Source organism: Kogia breviceps, chromosome 7 (assembly GCF_026419965.1).
Source record: "Kogia breviceps isolate mKogBre1 chromosome 7, mKogBre1 haplotype 1, whole genome shotgun sequence".
In the NCBI taxonomy this organism is placed as follows: Eukaryota; Metazoa; Chordata; class Mammalia; order Artiodactyla; family Physeteridae; genus Kogia; species Kogia breviceps.
In genome coordinates, this window is record NC_081316.1 from 17,941,080 (window position 1) to 17,960,862 (window position 19,783).

At 56.2% G+C, this 19,783-nt stretch overlaps 1 protein-coding gene across 4 annotated transcripts in view; it reads left to right on the plus strand.

The window, feature by feature from the left end:
• LRP5 (LDL receptor related protein 5) overlaps nucleotides 1–19,783 on the plus strand; it is a 109,572-nt gene that overhangs the window by 80,685 nt on the left and 9,104 nt on the right. For 3 of the 4 annotated variants that reach the window (XM_059069274.2, XM_067037732.1, XM_067037733.1), the window contains exons 12-19: nucleotides 278–601; nucleotides 2,153–2,352; nucleotides 7,237–7,445; nucleotides 8,854–9,044; nucleotides 9,720–9,929; nucleotides 12,727–12,852; nucleotides 16,413–16,649; nucleotides 18,471–18,611. In XM_059069274.2, coding sequence (XP_058925257.1) covers nucleotides 278–601; nucleotides 2,153–2,352; nucleotides 7,237–7,445; nucleotides 8,854–9,044; nucleotides 9,720–9,929; nucleotides 12,727–12,852; nucleotides 16,413–16,649; nucleotides 18,471–18,611 — 1,638 coding nt within the window. The remainder of the gene's footprint in view (nucleotides 1–277; nucleotides 602–2,152; nucleotides 2,353–7,236; nucleotides 7,446–8,853; nucleotides 9,045–9,719; nucleotides 9,930–12,726; nucleotides 12,853–16,412; nucleotides 16,650–18,470; nucleotides 18,612–19,783) is intronic. The other variant, XM_059069275.2, reaches the window with a different exon arrangement.

Genomic DNA, 19,783 nt, shown 5'->3' on the forward strand with positions numbered 1-19,783 from the left:
TCCTGTTTGTGGCTGTTACACATAGTTGCAGCTGTGCACCTTCTCATCTGTGTTGTTTGGGTGGATGCTGCATGCATTTCTCTTGTGCTGCAAGAGGGGAATTGCCTGCCCTCAGGGCAGGTGCACATCCAGCCTCAGTGGACCCTGCTCGTTTCCCAAAGTGGTCACATGCTTTATGAGCCGGACACAAGCGGCCAGGCTGCAGGTTGAACTGGTTCACCCACAGGACGCCCGGGCGGTGCCATTGCTGACTCGGTACCCGTGTGTCTCCACGCAGGTCAGGAACGGGTCGTGATTGCCGATGACCTCCCGCACCCCTTCGGCCTGACGCAGTACAGTGATTACATCTACTGGACAGACTGGAACCTGCACAGCATCGAGCGAGCCGACAAGACCAGTGGCCGGAACCGCACCCTCATCCAGGGCCACCTGGATTTCGTGATGGACATCCTGGTGTTCCACTCCTCCCGCCAGGATGGCCTCAATGACTGCATGCACAACAATGGGCAGTGTGGGCAGCTGTGCCTCGCTGTCCCCAGCGGCCACCGCTGCAGCTGTGCCTCACATTACACCCTGGACCCCAGTAGCCGCAACTGCAGCCGTAAGTGCCTCGCTCTCCCCCTGTCCCTCACTCCCACGTTAGATCATCGGTCTGACTCTGGTTGTGAAGGTGGAAGGAAGCTTCTTATCTGGGCAAACCTTGGTGCACATGGGCAGTTGGGCAGGTTGTGTACTGCACATGTCGCCTAATGTCACCTGGAGGCTCAGGCTGGGAGGAAGACCTGTGGCTTCATCAAGACACGAGTAGATGGTCCAAGCCCTCAGCTGGCACGTCCCATGGGAGGCTCTTTGGATGTGAAAAACAGTCCCTGGGGGAGAGCACCCACTTATAGGGCCAGGCATTGTTCCAAGTGCTTTTTATGGCACTTAATCCTCCAGCCTATGGGGTAGGGAGTATCTCTGTCCCCATTTCACAGACAGGGACCCTGGGCATAGAGATATGTAGTTACCCACCCAAGGCCACACAGCTGGTAAGACTTGAACCAGGCTTGAATCCAGGCAGGCTGGCTCCAGAGTCCCTGCCCTGACCCCTTGCCTGTGGCCTCATGTCCACCGTGTAATCCTCACTCCGACCTTCTAAACGAGGTGGGCCTTTTCACTTTCAATTCTAAGAAAAGCCAGGTTCAGAGAGCCTGAGAGTGACTTTCCCATGGGCCCCGCAGGGAGAACAGGTGTGTCCTGTTGGCAGGCTCTTCTCCTGTGACATCAGCAGAGAGCTAGTTATAACTCGGCCTCTGTGCAGCGCTAGACAGTTTGTAAAGCTCTTTGTCATCCGGGCATTGTGTGAGCCTCTCACAGCCCTGGGCGTTAAGAGGACTGAGCTTCCTTGGCCCGATTATGTGGATGAGGGACCTACAGCTTCGAAGGGTTAAGGGGCTTGGTCGAGGCCCCAGGCTGGTATGTGATGGGCCTGGGGCCACATCCTGGGATTCCCCACCCTTGGGCTCCCTTTGGTCCTGTTGTCCTTGCCACTGGGGGCCATAACCTTGAAGGGTCAAGTGGAGGTGCAGGTCACCCACTGCCCAGAGGGGATGTGACTCAGGTGCTGGCTCGCAAGGCCGGCAGACCCAGGGCTGTTGTGACTTGGATTCATGTGGCCCAGCTGTAACTCTGCTGTGGCTGAAGCTGGTGGCCTCTACACATCCTCGGTCCTGACAGCCCTGCGGAGTGTCCCCTCCCGGTGTCACTGTTCACGTCACACGGTTTTCAGCCATTCCCTGGAGCACGTAGAAGCCCCTGGCCAATCCCACCGTCACCACACGCTTATGGGTGGGAGTTTGATGTTCACTGCCTTTCCCTCCTTCTGACTTAAGTCTTGATAGTCTGAAAAGAAATGCATATCTCGTTTTCAAATAACACACACACTTGTAAACTACAGAGACAACAGAGATGTGTAACATGGAGGAAAAAATTCCCCACAGTCCACCCCTAAGAAACAGTTTTGTGTCTTTCCAGCCTTCTTCCATGTACATCTCGTAGGTGCACACGCAGGTCTACGTTTTACCGTCAAACGGAATGCCACCCTCCCCGCCCACTCCCTGTTCGGCTCCCAGACACTGACGTGCGCCCGCCCCCGTTTGCCTCTCTGCAGCACCCACCACCTTCCTGCTCTTCAGCCAGAAGTGTGCCATCAGCCGGATGATCCCTGATGACCAGCACAGCCCAGACCTCATCCTGCCGCTGCACGGGCTGAGGAACGTCAGGGCCGTCGACTATGACCCACTGGACAGGTTCATCTACTGGGTGGATGGGCGCCAGAACATCAAACGAGCCAAGGACGATGGGACCCAGGTGAGTGCGCTTTTGCGGGGGCGCGGGGGGCCCTTCCACGAGGAGCTCGCACTGGCGGCTTCCAGGCTACCACCCCCTTTTCTTAGCAGAGGGGGTGCTAAGAGGGCACAGCTTGGTGCAAACGATGATTGGGCTCCGATTATGTCGTTGCCAGGTACAAGGCTGAACAGTGGGAAACGCTTAGATTTGATTCTGTGCAGAAACGGGATTTTGCAGTTGTTTAAGTAGCAGTGGTGGGTGTCAAGCCCCATGGGGTCTTTTTTCCTTTCCATAGTGGTTCTGTGCAGGGATAGTTGATATTGGTTATTCTAGATTTATCTTTTGTTTTAGGGGAGTTGTATAGTCAGTTCTGTTATAACGCAATGTACATGTTTCTGAAAATCACTGCACTGTACAAAATCGCCCAGTGCAGACCACAGGGCTGATGGGGGAAAGGGGGCTAGGTGTGCAGCACTCAGAAGGCCATCAGTGACAAACTGAAGAAAAGAGAGGAGCCTGGCAATACAGGGGCAGTGTCCTTTGAATGTTAAATGGTTCGGTACATAAATGCTCCAGCAGGTACGGCTCTTGATGTTGAAAAGATCTGAAGCCAGCGGAGGACATGGGGGTTGGAAGGTTGCAGCTTGTGGGTTTTTTGTTTTTTGTGTTTTTTTGCGGTACGCGGGCCTCTCACTGTTGTGGCCTCTCCCGTTGTGGAGCACAGGCTCCGGACGCGCAGGCTCAGCGGCCATGGCTCACGGGCCCAGCCGCTCCGCGGCACGTGGGATCCTCCCAGACCGGGGCACGAACCCGTGTCCCCTGCATCGGCAGGCGGACTCTCAACCACTGCGCCACCAGGGAAGCCCCTTGTGGGTTTTTGTGGAATGCCGGAAGGAGGGTTGTCTGAGATGGGACATACCGTTGTAACCCCAGCGTGGATGGCATTGCTCCCAGTGCACGGGGCGGGGGGTCACTGGAGGCATGTGTGTTTCTGGGCCCCTGCTCAGTGCGGTGCTGCCGTGTGCTTTACACTCGCCTGGTGGCGTTTCCCCGGGGTGCAGTTGTGCAAAGTGAATGCGAAACCTGCTCTCTGCCCAAATTGTCCCTGATACATCACTGCATGGGGACAAATACATGTTTTCCAAACGTGAGTCTAGCAGAACTGGCTCCTTTTCTGTGTTAGGTGTTTGTGACCCATGCCAGGAAGGACATTGTCTCTGCAGCCTCGGGGCACACCTGGTGTATCCAGCCGTGTGACAGGGAAATGTGGCCAGAATTCCAGTAGGACGTGCCTGGCTGGTCGTGCCAGTTTCTAAAGACTCCTTTCACAAAAGCTACAGAACCCAGTGGTCTCTTTCTCAATCCAGTGGTCAGTTTAACAGCTTATGTCATCGTGGTGAAATCTTGATACTGTTACAACAGCGATGCAGGTGCTCGTGATTGGAGATTTTCAGAAGATTTTCGTGTCTGTAACGTAGGTGTTTCTCTTCCCTGCCGTGAACTGGGTGCCAGTGCTGCCTGTACGACTGGGCCTCACTTTCGACAAAATACTTCATCCACCCACGACGTAAAGTTAACAAGTCATCCTTTGACGTGTGTGTCCTTGGTTGACGATAAAAGCCCCAGCTGTGCGGAGCAGCTGTGATCATTATCTCTGTGGGAGCAGAGCGTGGTGGAAATGGTGGGAATGGATTTCTTTCATCCCACCCTGGGCGCAGGTGACAGTCACTTTGAGTCCTTTGGAGAACGGGAAGTGTTAATTGATGGACCATGGCTTCCTGCTGAGAAAGTTGCTGGGCACAAATTGCCTTAAAGGCCCACGGAGAGGTGTTCTTTTGCATTCTTTTCTGGTGTCCTGGGCAGAAGTGGGGGGCAGACTTTGAAGCAAAAGCCCTTTCAGGAACATTTAATCTGGAAAATATTCATTTCCCTTCCTGTGTCTCTTGCTAAACTCCACCCTGTGGTGGCTTTGATTAGGGGTACCACCCCACCTCCAAGGATGGCATTCTTAATTATCATCTACCTGGCTGTCATTTTTCTATTTAATTTTTTATTCTTTTATTGTGGTAAATATACGTTACATAAAATGGACCACTTTAACCATTTTTAAGTGTACAGCTCCATGGCATTAAGTACATGGATATTGTTGTACGGCCATCACCAGCATCCATCTCCAGAGGAAACTCTGTCCCCATTAAACACTAACTCTCCACCCCCCCCATCCCCCAGTCCCTGGCACCCGCCATCCTGCCTTCTGTCTCTGTGAATTTGACAGCACTAAGTACTTGGAATCACCCAGCATTTGTCCTTTTGTGACTGGCCTATTTCACTTGACGCAGTGCCCTCAAGGTTCACCCACATCATAGGAGGTATCAGAATTTCCTTCCTCTTTATGACCGAGTAACACTCCATCGTCTGTATAGAAGACATTTCGCTTATCCGTCCATCCATCGGTGGACACTGGGGTCGCATCCGCCTGTGAGCTGCTGCTGCAGACTTTCCCACTTGGTTAAGTACCACTTTGTGCCGGTGAGGGGGCGGAGTGTGGATTGTGACGTTGAACTGGATTCTGCTAAGACTTTTTTGCACCGGCATTAGCGCTGCTCCTTATGGTGAAATTGGAGTTTGGGTTTTATAAAGCCGGCCGGCTGTGTACAGTTTATCTCCCCGTTCCTGTGTGCCTGGGGAGGGATGTGGGTGGTGTGTTGTTACAGCATGCACTTTTTTCTCAGCTGGTTGTTCCGATGAGTGTGTGACCGGCTCCCACACACCCACCCTCCACAGGGAGCCTGACTGGCCAGGGCTGGCTGGAATCTTGCTTTACTCCCAGGCCGTCGGCCGCACTGGGCTGTGTTCTTTGGCCAGAGAGCTCTGTGGCTCTTGGGAAAGGAATGTGCCGGCTGGAGTTGATGCCTGGCTCCTAGGGCCCACAGCTCCTGGGGGTGTGGATGTTGTTGCCTGCAGAGATGCGAGTGACATGCCTCCAGCTGCCCAGTGGGGCTGGACCAGAGGCTGCTGTGTGTATGTTTGGGGGCGGGTGGTTCCTCTCCAGCTGAGTCCAAGAGGCTGGGCCTGGGGAAGGGGGCTTTCTTTTTGGCTGCAAGCCCCCTCTTGACCACCAGGAGACTTCTTGTTTTATTGACTGCTGAAAAGAGGTATATTAAGAGGGTCTGCAATGAGCTGTGAGCAGAACATCATCTAAAGATGATTCACTTCTCAGAGGAGGAACTTTTCATACAAACTGTTGGTGGCAAGCAGTCCAGGCGCTTGGGAAGCCCCTTTGCACCAGGTCAGGTCACCTGAGAACCCAAGGGGACCAGATCCACCAGGCAGTCGGCCTCTAGCCTGTGAGGGAGGTGAAGGAAGCTCTGGGCACTCTCCTTCTCCTGCATCGGTTCATGAAACAAGGTCCCCTTTAAAGGGATTCTCTGTTTGTGGCTCCGAAAGCCGGGGCTCATCCCTGAGAGGCAGTAGACGGCATGGAGTCCGGCAGCGCTCCCGGGAGAGGCTCAGGGTGGAGACCCGCAGGGAGTATGAGGGGGAGAACAGACCCCGCGAGGGGCACGTGCTGCCCCTGGGCTCCCGGTATGCGCTGCGGGGCAGCCCTGCACCCTCACCTGGCCTTGAACCCCTGGTCTGTCTCCCTCAGGGAAGAGGCTGTGAGAGGTGGACCTCTGTGCTGGACACCTATTGTCCTGGCATCCTAAATTTAAAAAACAATAAGCTTTGAGGGCCCTCACTCTGGAGAACAGTATGGAGGTTCCTTAAAAAACTAAAAACAGAACTACCATACAACCCAACGATCCCACTACTGGGCATAAACCCTGAGAAAACCATAATTCAGAAAGCGTCATGTACCACAATGTTCATTGCAGCTGTGTTTACAATAGCCAGGACACGGAAGCAACCTAAGTGTCCATCGACAGATTAATGGATAAAGAAGATGTGGCACATATATACAATGGAATATTACTCAGCCATAAAAAGAAACGAAATTGAGTTATTTGTTGTGAGGTGGATGGACCTAGAGACTGTCATACAGAGTGAAGTCAGAAAGAGAAAAACAAATACTGTATGCTAACACATATATATGGACTCTAAAAAAATTAAGTGGTTATGAAGAACCTAGGGGCAGGACAGGAACAAAGATGCCGATGTAGAGAATGGACTTGAGGACACGGGGAGGGGGAAGTGTAAGCTGGGACAAAGTGAGAGAGTAGCACTGACATACATATGCTACCAAATGGAAAATAGACAGCTAGTGGGAAACAGCCGCATAGCACAGGGAGATCAGCTCAATGCTTTGTGACCACCTAGAGGGGTGGGATAGGGAGGATGGGAGGGAGACACAAGAGGGAGGAGATATGGGGATACATGTATATGTATAGCTGACTCACTTTATTATACAGCAGAAACTAACACACCATTGTAAAGCAATTATACTCCAATAAAGATGTTTAAAAAAAAAAGAATCCAAGGGAAGGAAAAAAGATTAAAAAAAGATTTGAGGGCCTTAATCCCAAAGTCTGAGTCTAAGGAAACAAGAAGTGAGAAGATGTCTTGAGCCGGGGGCCTATGCTCCTGGGCTGACCGCTCCGCTGCTGCGCCGTCTGTCTGTACATGCGGGCGCAGGCCGGCCAGCCTGGGTGGGGTGACTGCCAGGCAGCCGGGTCCGGTGCTGTCACTGGTGGCGGGGCCTGGCGTCGGAGCCCACGGGCGGGAGCTCTCCCGGAGGCTGTTGGAGGGATGAGCTTCACTCCCAAGCGGATGTGTGGGCAAGAGCTGGTTTGAAAGGAGAGGTTCCCAGACACGGTTGGGGTTTTGACATTTGCTCTGCCCTCGGGCACAGGCCTCCGCCCTCCCCGCCGTGACTTTGGCCGGTGCTCGTTTCTTACCGCCCTACAGCCCTTCGTTTTGACCTCTCCGAGCCAAAGCCAGAACCCGGACAGGCAGCCGCACGACCTCAGCGTTGACGTCTACAGCCGGACGCTGTTTTGGACGTGCGAGGCCACCGACACTATCAACGTCCACCGGCTGAACGGGGATGCCATGGGCGTGGTGCTCCGCGGGGACCGCGACAAGCCGAGGGCCATCGTCGTCAACGCCGAGCGCGGGTGCGGGGCCGCGCGGGTGGGGTGCTGCACCCGCTGCGGTGTGCCAGGGGCCCCTCCCGTGAATGCCGGCCTCTCGGGCCGGGAGGGATCTTCCGCCCCCGACATCCCATCCACAGCCGCAGCAGGGCAGGGAGTCACCAGCTCATTCCCAGGCATGGCAGGGAAGCAGAGACGCCCAGGGGTGGCCTGGACCGAAAGCCTGTGCAGGGGTGAGGGCTTTGCTGAGAGACACAGGCAGGATGTGTTTCATAGGTTTCGTACCACCCCATCAAACCGGAACCCTATTCAACCATCCCTTCCATAGCGTCCCACGTGGTGGCGGGTTATTCACTTGCCTGGGGGAGGTCACTATCTGACTGGGAGCTTCTTCCTTCCCTGCAGCTCCCTGACGGGCCCCCAGGTTCTCTGGTAGGTGGGAGAGCACCTGAGACACGTTGACAGATGTGGAGGGTCCCAAAGGGAAGGGCCAGGGCGGGGGGTGGTGAGGGGGCCAAAACCACATGACGTGAGATTGGGAAATAAAGCCAATCGGGGAGGGATTGGGGGTGGAAGGCAGGAGGATGGTGACCACCTCAGGTACCTGCAGGGCTGCCGTTCAGGGCGGGAATCAGACCCATCGAGGCACTGTGTGCTGGCGCGTGTGCCCGGGGACCGCCAGGCAGACCTGAGTTCAAATCCCGACTCTGTCGCCTGCTGCCTGTGTGACCTCAGGCAGGAGACGTGACCTCCCAGGGATTCAGTTTCCTTGTGAGGACAGCGGGGAGCCCTGCAGCACCCAGGGGCTCAGTTACTGAAGATGGTTCTTTAGGAATCAAAGGAGGGGGGCGTGTACTAGTCCCGGGGGCTGCCGCAAGTGACCGCAGACTGGGGGCTGAAAGCACGGAGGTTTATTCCCTCGCGGTTCCAGGGGGGCCAAAGTCAAGGGCGGCAGGACCGTGCTCCCACTGGAGTCTCTAGGGGAGGTTGCTCCCTGCCTCTCAGCTTCGGGGGCCCCGCGTGCTCCTGGGCTTGTGGCCGCGTCCCCCCACTCTGCCTCCGTCTTCACGTGGGCTTCTCTATGTGTCCGTGGGACCTCTTCTCTCTCTTGAGGCCACTCTCACTGGTTGAGGGCTCACCCTAACCGGGGCGGCCTCATCTTGATCCTTAGTTACACCTGCAAAGACCTTGTTTCCAAATAAGGTCATATTCCGAGGTTCCAGGTAGACATGAGGTCTTGGGGGACATTTTCCAGCTCCTCCAGGGCATGACCTTTCAGCTCCTGGTCCAGCCCCTAGAGGCTGGGGTCATATGACTGGTCACTTTCCGAAGCCCCGCTGGGTGCCCGCAGGGTCTGGGGCCGGTCTCTGTGGTGCTTTGCTGAGGATGTAGCGGACGCAGCACCCATCCTTCACCTGCTGTTCTCTCGCAGGTACCTGTACTTCACTAACATGCAGGACCGAGCAGCCAAGATAGAGCGCGCGGCCCTGGACGGCACCGAGCGTGAGGTCCTCTTCACCACGGGTCTCATCCGCCCCGTGGCCCTCGTGGTGGACAACATGCTGGGCAAGCTCTTCTGGGTGGACGCCGACCTGAAGCGCATTGAAAGCTGCGACCTGTCAGGTACGCGCCCTGGAGCCTCCCCGAGGATCGGTCCCTCCGCAGCCACCACGTCTGACCCACCAGGACGCCCGCCGTCCTGGTCATCAGTCATGGCATAGCAGCCGCCACGTTTGTCGGGGACCTACTGCGAGCAGGCACTGGGCTGGGGCTTTACCATGTATAGTCCCCCCCGCCATGTTCCAGGATGTGGGTCCCAAATGATGCGCAGGTGGCAGGGGCCGATGAGGCTCAGAGAGGGTGAGCCAGCTGTGCAGGGCCCCCAGCGTCGGGTGGAACAGGCGTCCGACTGCTCTGCCTCCAGTGCCCATGTTCTCAGCTACTCTGCCGGGCTGCCTTAGTCCGGGAGGCCCCTGGGCCAGAGAGGAGTGAGAATCAGTGCTTAAAGGGGCTTTTCTTCCGGAAGTTGGGGTGGGCTGGGGGCAGGGGAGGCACCGTGCTGGCAGGGGGCCAGCGACCGGGGCCACGGCCCTGGTCGAAGGGCAGCCCAGGTAGAAGCAGGGCTGTCCGAGAGGTGGCCTCAGATCTGCCTAATTTCAGGGAACGTGCCCCAGCCCCCAGCCCTGGCCAGAGCCCGGCGTCCCCCAGGCTCCCGGCAGCCCGCCCTTCTCCTGAGGCAAGCGTGAGCCGAGCTCTAGGGGTCAGCCGCCACTCAGGGGGAGCGCCTCCCTCTTGCAGGGGCCAACCGCCTGACCCTGGAGGATGCCAACATCGTGCAGCCCGTGGGCCTGACTGTGCTGGGCAGGCACCTCTACTGGATCGACCGCCAGCAGCAGATGATTGAGCGTGTGGACAAGACCACAGGGGATGCACGGACACGAGTCCAGGGCCGTGTCGCCCACCTGACCGGCATCCATGCCGTGGAGGACATCAGCTTGGAGGAGTTCTGTACGTGGCGGGTGGGCAGCGGCAGCGTTGTGTGCGGACACCGCCGAGGTGGGGGTGGGGGGGGCGGGCCTCTTCACAGAGCACAGGCGGCCCCTGAACTGGCCCTGCCTTGGAAAAAGGCAGGAGGACAGGCCAATGTGAGAGTTGTAGGACTGAGATCCTCTTTTCTTTCTGACTGTCGGCCAAGTCTACTCGCGGCTCCCGGAGGCCACCCTCAGGCCCTCGCCCCATCAGCAACAGATCGAACCTCTCTGACTTCCTTTTCTACCAGCTGGAACCCACTCCTCTTTCCAAGGGCTTGCGATTAGATTTGGCCCAGTTTTAGACTAGCCTCCCTTTAGATTGACTCTAAATCAACTGATTAGTAACCTTAATTATATCTGTAAATCCCTTCCGCTGAGTAAGGTAACAAAACCACGGGCATAATAGCTCATCACATCCTCCCCAGCTGGGGAGTAGGGTAGGATATCTAGGGGGCATTTTAGGATTCTGCCTACCACAGTCTGGCTGTGCCCAGGGGCCTGGGAGAGGGACAGTGTCGTTAGCTGGGACCTCTGGCTCCTCTGCCCCCCTCCGTACATGGCTGTATGTGGATATGGAGGGGGCTGTGTGTGTGTGTGTGTGCATGTGAAGTGTCTACCTCTCCCTCTGTCTTCTCGCTTTTCTCTCTTCATTCAGTAAATACGCCTGGGCTGCCAGCTGGGTGAGAAGAGCCATCACTGTCCTTGTCCTGTGATGCCCACGGGCTGGCTGCCTCCAAGGCCCTGGGGCCTCTGCCCCACCAGCCTCACCCCAGCCCATTACTATTGGCCTCCTACCTCGGCCACACCATGTGTTGACTGTTCTGCACCCCAGGTCCTGTGCTTAGTATGTTATTACATTATATGTGTTATTTCACAATAATTCTATTTTACAGCTGAGGAAAGTAGGGCTCAGAAAGGGTATTACTTCCTCCTGTCACCTAGCCAATAAACCTGATGGGGCTTGGATCTGAGGCCAGAGCCCACGGTTTAGCCACTGGGATTTTTTTTCTGTTGGGCTCCCTGCTCAGGATGAGGGGCATGACCTCTGAATCAGTCACTTCTGTGTTGACTGCTGTGCGGTGGGTTCTGTCCTTTGTGGGTAATCAGCTGGATCCTGGATAAGTGAAGTCGCTAGGAACTAGCTTCCGGATAACTGAGGCACCCCGTGCCTATGGGTTAGAATGCCTGTGTTCACCTGGCCCCTTACACTATCCTCAGCCAAGTCCCGATTCCTGGTTGTTGCTGGCAGATGGTCAGAATGACGAATGCTGAGCCCACAAATGTCAAGACCCACTGCCTGCTGGTGTCGGCAGAAAGCCAGGCTCATTGACCGGCAGCTCCTTGGAACCGAGTGGCTGGAATGGCCAGGAAACGTTCAGTGAGCAGATTTGAGGTTGGAGACCGGGACGAGTCCATGAGTGCTAATGTGTGGGGTCTAGGGTGACAGGGAGAGGCTCCTCGTTCTGGGTGAGGGCAGGAAGTCCTTGGGTGAGCTCTGCTGTGTTGATTTGGGACGTGGGCCACCCATCCTGCCTCCCCACAAGATCCCACAACTAAACTCTAAACGGGTGGCACTCTGCAGCCTGTAGGTCTGTGTCATCCTGGCGGCCCTTGCTTTGTGGCTGGCCGACTAGGAGTCATGGTCACCTAGATAGGTGGCCTCGCCCATGAAACCAAAATTATTTGCTTTCTGATTCTTTATGGCAAAAGTTTGCTGACCCTGCACTAAACCATGACTCTGTCATTTTAAAAACGCCTCATCCTCAAGGTTGAGGAAGAAAAACTGTGATTTGTCTTTGGGGGTCTGGGTGAGGAGCAGAGTGCTTTGTGCCCTTTCCTCTCACCTGCGGGAGGTCAGCCACCCTCCCAGCCTCCTAAGCATTGTCAAGGTGTTGGGCACATGAAGTTAATTGAATTGAAATATTCAAGTTCCCCAGGGTTCAACACCCTTATTATTTTAATTTCCATGTGTATTAGTTTCCTGCAGCTGCTGTAACAAGTCGCCACAAATTGGGTGACTTAAAGCAACAGAAATGTATTCTCTCACAGTTCTGGAGAAATCCAAAATCAAGCTGTCTGCAAGGCTGTGCTCCCTCTGGAGGCTGGAGGTGGGGGTGGGGAGGAGGAGGAGGAGGAGGAGGAGGAGGGGACTGTTCTTTGCCCCTCCCACTTCCTGTGGTTGCGGTGTTCCTTGTGGCTGCATCATTGCAGTCTCTGCCTTTGTCATCACATGACCTTTTCCCCTGCCTTCACCTCTTACGTCGTTTCTTAGAAGGACATTTGTCAGTGCATTTAGGGACCACACAGACAATTCAGAATTCGACCCCATCTCAAGATCCTTAACGTGATTATGTCATTTGCAAAGACCCTTTTCCCAAATGAGGTCACATTCACAGATTCCAGGCATTAGGACGTGGACATATCTTTTGGGGGGCCACCACTCAGCCCACTACACCATGAGAGACAGACACACAGGTGGGCAGTGTAGCATGGCGGTAGTGGGCACAGTGGGAGCTGGTGCAGACAGGCTGGGGTATGATGTAGGGAAAGTTCTATAAGTGCTTTTGGCCTCCGTTTCCTCATCTGCAGAATGCAGTGTCAATAGAAACAGACTCCATAGGCTGCCCTCAGAATTAAGTGTGAGGATCTACCACACTCCTACTGGAGTGCCAGTTCTTGTGAGTTCTTGCCTGGCATTCATCCCCTCCATCCTCTAGGCCCCAGTCCTGAGGTAGGAGGCAGAGCCCGACCCCCTCCCTCTTTTCTCTCCACAGCAGCCCACCCTTGTGCCCGGGACAATGGTGGCTGTTCCCACATCTGCATTGCCAAGGGTGATGGGACGCCACGGTGCTCATGCCCAGTCCACCTCGTGCTCCTGCAGAACCTGTTGACTTGTGGTGGTAGGTGTGACCTCTGCACTTTCTGTTGGGACATTGAACAGGACCTTATTCTCTGCCTGCCAGGTTGCTGCCTGGCAGTCTTCTAATACATAGTCCCTGTGGCATCCAGTATCCCGAGCAGACTGTCTCTTTGTCCTCTTTTCTAATATATGCATTTCAGGGCTATGAATTTCCCTCTAAGCACTGGTTTTGCTGCATCCCACAAATTTTGATAAATTGCATTCATTTTCAGTTAGTTAAAATATTTTTAAATTGTTCTCAATAATTCTTTGGCCCTTGTGTTATTTAGAAGTGTGTTGTGTAATTTCCAGATGGTTGGGAATTTTCCAGCTATCTTTCTGTTATTGATTTCTAGTTTAGTTCCATTAAATTAATGTGGAATTAATTTCCATTTCCTCGTCCCTAAAACAGAAGCAGCCATCCTCAATCACAGGCTCCTCATGGGAGTAACAAAGACGGCGGAGAAAGCATGTGCACACGCATGTGTGAGCGAGTATGTGCGCATACTCCCCCTCCTTCCTCTGAGCTCCTGGGGGCTGGTCTTTACCCTGTCCCTTTTCTTCTCATCCTCACCCCCATGACCTCCATGCTGTGTCTCACACACGGCATATGCTTTGTGTGATTTCTATCCTTTTAACTTCGTTCAGGTATGTTTTATGCCCCAGCATGTGGTCTACCTTGGTGAATATTCCACGTGAGCTTGAGAAGATGTGTCATTTGACGTTGCTGGGTGGAGTGTTCTATAGATGTTGGTTAGATCCAGCTGATGGATAGTGCTGTTCAGGTTGTCTGTATCCTTCCTGACTACTTGTGCTGTCAGTTACTGATGGAGGTGTTGAAGTCTCCAATAGTGGGTTTGTCTAATTTTTTAGTACTGTCTTTTCTCCGCTTTCTACCCTTGATCCTCTTCCTCCCTAAGGTTGCACAGGGAGTGGTCAAGAATGTAAGCTTTAGTGTCAGCCAGACCTGGGTTCAAATCCCAGCTTTGCCACTTCCCAGCTGAGTGACCCTGGGCTGGTCACTCACCTCTCTGAGCCTCCACTTCCTTCTCTGTGAAACAGAGAAATTGAGAGCACTTACTTGATGGGGTTGTTATTAAGTAACAGAGTACTTTGCATGGTCCCTGACACATGGCACACAGGAATGCCAGCTGCTATTAGTTGTGAGAATGGCAGTAGTAATAAAAAGGAATAATTGTCATTGTCACCGTGATGAAACCCAATCCCCAGGACTTCCTCTCCTCTTCCTACAGGTCCCCCAGGTGACCTTGGATGTGCTGTTTCTGTGTTCCTCTCTTCTTCCCTCCTCCTCTGAGCTCCTGGGGGCTGGTCTTTACCCTGTCCCTTTTCTTCTCATCCTCACGTCCATGACCTCCATGCTGTGTCCCACACATGGCATATGCTCAGCACATCTCAGGAAGCAGGACCACGGGCCTGTCCTTCTGTAGCTTTCTCCTGCCCCACCTCACACTGTGAACCCCAGAGAGCTTGGCCAAGAACAGAGGGGATATTTCATGACTGTCCCCTGGTGGGGGCCATCTTGACCCTCCTGAGCTTCCTGGTGGTTTTTTTCTGAGTTCTGGCCCCAGGGCCCACGTGGCTTTGTAGCCTGAGTGGCTGTGCAGGTCCCACAGACGTCCTGGCTGCCCTGGAGGAGACGGGACCAGGGAGAGAGCTGCACAGAGTGCTCAGCTCTCCCTGGGACCCCAGCCCTGGGCCTCCCCAGGGGAGGACGCATCCCTCTGTCACCTGCCCCCGGGCTTTGGCCCTCAGACTTGAGGATGCCAGGCCCTTCCTCACGGCCTAAGAGGCCTGTATTTACTGTGTCCCCATCTCCGTTCTTCCCTGGCCTCTTCTCTGGGGGCTCACAGGAGGATAAGGGCTGACTGAGGTTCCCACGGACCCTCGTGCCTCGTGCACTGGCAGAGCAGCGCCACTGCCAATGCTGTGCACGAGCACATTACCGAACCAGGCACTGCGCACGTGCACATGCTCGCTCACACACGCGCATACGCGTGCTTTCTCCGCCGTCTTCGCTACTCCCGCGAGGAGCCTGTGATGGAGGGTGGCCGCTTCTGTTTTAGGGATGAGGAGATGGAGGCTCTGGGAGGTTGGGGGGTCCTCGGGTTGCACAGCTGCTGGGCGAGCCTGGGTTCAACCCCAGGTCTGTGCAACCCCCATCCTGTCCCATCCTCACTCTCCGGCCGCTGCTGCCAGGACTGGGGGCCCTGCGGAGAATCAGAGCCTTCCCCACATGGACCCTCTTCTTCCTGCTGGGCTGTGCGGGGCTGGAGTCCAGGAGCGGGGCCTCGGCCACTGTCCACATGCACCTTTCTGTGGCCAGCATCCCTGTGTTCTTTGTTGGTGGCTCGGTGTGCACACATCTGTCGTTGGCTCCTTTGTCCCCAGCTGTCCTCTGTGGCCGAGCCCGGTGGGAACAGCGGCCTTGTGTTCATTTTTGCTCACATCCCCTCCCCCATCTCACATCCCTATTCAGCCCAGTGTGGACCCCGCAGTTACGGGGGAGGCATATGGGTTCCAAATGTTGAAAGGCTTAGTACATCTTGCAATCAATACTTCTGTGAAATTGATATCTTCTTTTGTTTTTTTGACGGGTGCTGCGTGGCTTGTGTACCTTAGTTCCCTGACCAGGGATTGAACCCAGGGCACGGCAGTGAAAGTGCCAAGTCCTAACCACTGGACCGCCAGAGAACTCCCGATACCTTTTTCCTTAATCAGATTTCAAGGGTATTGAGGACTGTTGCTAAACGTTAAAACAAAGTTTGGGCCAATTTCTGGGGCTCAGTTTCCTGTGATTTTCCAGACAGGGGAGTGGAGAGATGATAACGGGCCCCCTGGGAAATGGGGCGGCCCGGGACCGAGGGGCTCCTCCTGTGTCTCTCTGCCAGTGCCCTGGCACCCGTGCCCATCTGTGCCCCGGCCTCCGGGACAGTACCACTCACTGAGTGCTACTGTGCGTCTGGCCCATTCTTGGCCTGCACTGGGGAAGCTGACCCCGAGGGGGGAGTGACTTGCCATGGCCACCTGGTAGGAGGTGGCCCCAGATCTCCTGTCCTTCATCCCCCCAGCTCACCACCCTTCCACGACTCCCCCATCCTCATCCACTCTGCTGCCCTCTGTGGTACCCTCACCACCTGCCCTTCCTCAGCCCACTCTTCAACAAGGTGCCTGGGTCTTCCACCGGTGCCCCCCCACCCCCACCCCGCCATGCCTGTGGGCTCGCTGACCACCCACAGAGTTCTGGTTCCGCTGCCCCAAATGTGTAACAGGTGTGGGTGCTGAGCACCCACTTTCTGACCCTCCTCTTTCCGGCGGGGGTGTGGTGGACACTCCCCTGTAGCCAGGCCGTGCACACGGGCCTGGATTGACAGCTTCATCACACACGGGGGGCTGGAGGTGGGCCGCAGACAGGACGCAGGGCAGTGGAGACCAGGTACAGCACCTGTGAATTGAGCGTGTTCCCCGCTTTGAAACGCAGAGGTGTTTCGCCCAGTTTTTGCCCAGCCGGGCGGTCTGTGATGGTCTTTCTCTGCTCCCCAGAGCCTCCAACGTGCTCCCCGGACCAGTTCGCGTGCGCCACCGGGGAGATCGACTGCATTCCTGGGGCCTGGCGCTGCGACGGCTTCCCGGAGTGTGATGACCAGAGCGATGAGGAGGGCTGTCCTGTGTGCTCGGCCGCCCAGTTCCCGTGCGCGCGGGGCCAGTGCGTGGACCTGCGGCTGCGCTGTGATGGCGAGGCCGACTGCCAGGACCGCTCCGACGAGGCGGACTGCGACGGTGAGGCCCCGCCCCTCCCCTGGGCTCGCGCTCTCCGCCCTCCCTCCGCCCTCCTGGAGCTTGGGCTCCATCGGGTCACGGGTAAAGCTTGGCCTTGGAGCCCGTGGCCCTTCAGCTGGGGAGGGGAGAATGTTAGTTGCAGGCCTGCAATTAACTAATGTCTCCTGGAGGCCCACGGCCCACCCAGGAGAATGTTAGTTGCAGGCCTCCGGGAGCAGTTTGGCTTGAAGGCAGACTGAGAGTCTATCTTGCCTTCCCTCCTTCAGTCAAGAACTTTCCAGAGACCCCAGTTAAGTCCAGTAGTCACCTGGATTTGCATGGTTTACACCCTGGTTAAGCCCCATCCCGAAAGGCAGTGCCGTCCTCCACCAAGCAGTTGGTGGGATAACGCTTGTCTCTGGGTGGTTTCTAGTATCCCATTGAACCAGGAGTTACCAAGAGATTTGCTTAGTGAACCTGGGTCCACGCCGACTGGCAGGGTCTTCCTTTTAGACCGTGACAGTGAAACATATCTCTGTGCTCCCTCTGAGTTTTTCTCACATAAAATGACCTGCTCGGTTGGTTCCTGCCACACACCGTCTGCACCACGGCCCCATGACTGCCACTGAGCTGTTAATGGGTCGTTCTAGCTGCCACCCCACAGCCACCGGTCCTCTTCTTGGATAACTCAGATGTTATCTGTTCACTGTCCACTGTCCCCATTCATGATGAGCAGCCATTTTGTGGAAGAGGAAGGCCTGGGGGTCATTTCCCCAGATGTTTCTATAAAGCGGCAGTTGCTAAGTCTCTCCAGCTCACAGCCCCTTGGAATTCGATGGAGGCTGTAGACCAGAGATGAGCACTGCGGCCTGAGGGCCAAATCCAGATCACCACCTATTTTGGTAAATGCAGTTTTACTGGGATACAGTCAGGCTCATTCATTTACGTATTGTCTCTGACTGGTCTTGCGCAGAAACAGCAGAGTTGATCTTGTGGCCAAGACCTCAGCAGGTGGCAGGAGCCCTGATTAGGGACCGTTCCCTCCCTCCTCCCGCTGTGACTGTTTCTCCTGGAGAAAGGAAGCATCAGGAGGACAGCAGACCCTAGTGGAGGCTCTGGGCTCCGCCCTCTGTTTCAGAAGCCTCCTCTCCTGCTAGGTTACCAACAGATCTGCCCACTTGCTGCAAGGACAGGGTTCCTTGTCTCTGGTTTCCAGAGTGGGCGCCTGGGGCAGGGCGGGTGGGGAGCTCAGACGGCAAGTACTGGGGGCGGGTGATGCCTTCCTCGTGGGGCCATAGCCCTTTCCAGGTCAGCAGGGAGGCAGCAGTCAGTACCCAGCCTTCCTCGTCCTCCATGCGTGGCCCGCCTCTGCCTTCCCGGTTGAGCTCTGCTCCCCCTTCCTGACCCTCAGAGCTCTGCTGGTGCATCCCCTGTCCCCTGCCCCTCCCACTCTAGGAGCCCGGCTCCTTGTGGTGGTCCTCTAGTTGGCTGTCACCTTCCTGGTAACCTGGGAGGGCCTGGGCACAGGGGCCGTGGTAGCCCTGGAGCTTTGTGGGCCTGACCCATGGTGGGAGCCTGATGAATGAATACCTCCCTGGGTGGTTGAGGTCTCTTCCTGGCCAGCCCGCCCCCAGCATTGCATGGGCCTCGGAACTGGGGTCCTTGAGGGCTGGGTGAAGACTGGCTTTGCTGTGACCACGCCCCGACCCGGTCCTAGAAAGGGTCCGTTTGTCTGCTCTGTATCTGGAGCCCAGACCTCTGTTGTTGGGTCTGGGGGGGCGGGGCAGGGAGCACCGGTGGTGGTCATCTGCTTAGTGCTCCTGGCTGCATCATGCCCTCCAGCCTCTCTGAACGCGAGGCCCCTCCTTGCAGCCGTCTGCCTGCCCAACCAGTTCCGGTGCGCCAGCGGCCAGTGCGTCCTCATCAAGCAGCAGTGCGATTCCTTTCCTGACTGCGTCGACGGCTCTGACGAGCTCATGTGCGGTGAGCTGGCTTCCCCCAGAGGGCGGAGTTGGAGGGTCGCCCTGTGCTGGGGTTCTGTCCCAGGACCGTGGGGTCTAGAGGGAGGAAATGGCGGGGACTGAGGAGGCTGGGAGGTCAAGAGTATTTGGCCTCGGTAGGGAGTCAGGGAAGCCTTCCTAGAGGTGGAGGCGGCTGTGGGGAGGGGGAGGGGGAAGCTGTGAGCCAAGGGGCATTTCAACTGGGACAGAGGGAAGGAGAAGGCATAGTTGTGCCAGACCAGGCCTGAGTGTAAGGCGGCATGCTTCTGCCCAGAGCCCTCACTCAGCAGCATCTGTCAACAAGATCACCCTGACAGAGTAGTGGGTGGGTCCACTCCCTGGCAGCCTGCTGTCTGGCTGAGGAGGAGCGATGTGTGCCCAGGCACACACGTACACGCATGCACACACACGCACACGCGCGCACACACACACACACACACACGTGCTGCATGCCCCTTGAGTGACGTAGCTTGTACGGCCAGGGATGCAGGGGCTAGAGAATGTGAAACCAGGGCAGTCAGAGAAGGCTTCCTGGAGGCGTTGGCTCTTGAAAGGCTGTCTGATTCAGACAGGAAGTGGGAATGTGTCCGTGTGTCTGGGGATATGGCCACTTCGTTCACTGCAGAGGGACTGGGGCTGAGAGCTCTGCCTGCAGGATAGAGACACCTTGTGGATGGGGAAGAGGAGGGGTCCCCAGGGGACTCACTGAGCGCTTTTGTGCCTGCACATCAACCCGGGTCAGGCCCTTCGGCTCCCATCTCAGGAGTGCGGTCTGGGGGCCAGAGGGTAGCAGTCGGAGCCCCGGGGGGTCTGAGCCCCGCGCCTCTGCTGGGCAGGTGTCCAGTGTGACAGTGTCTGTCTTCAGGCTCCCATGTGATCGTGGCCCCAGTCGCTGGGGGTGATGTTTATCCATAGTCAGGCCTCGTCGCCAGAACCAGCAGCTTTCCTCCCTTTCCTTTGGGTTTTGGCCGGCCGGAGGGGACGTTGTTGATTGCCCTCAGAAACGTGCCACCCTGATGGGAAGGTGAATGTCCTCTTGTCAGAGTTGAGTCTAGAGCCCAGACATGCCCTCCATGCCGCAGGTGGCTTTGACCGTGGGGCAAGCCCCAGCAGTGCCCCTGCCCGGGAGCCCTGGGTGCACCTTTGCAGCCCTGA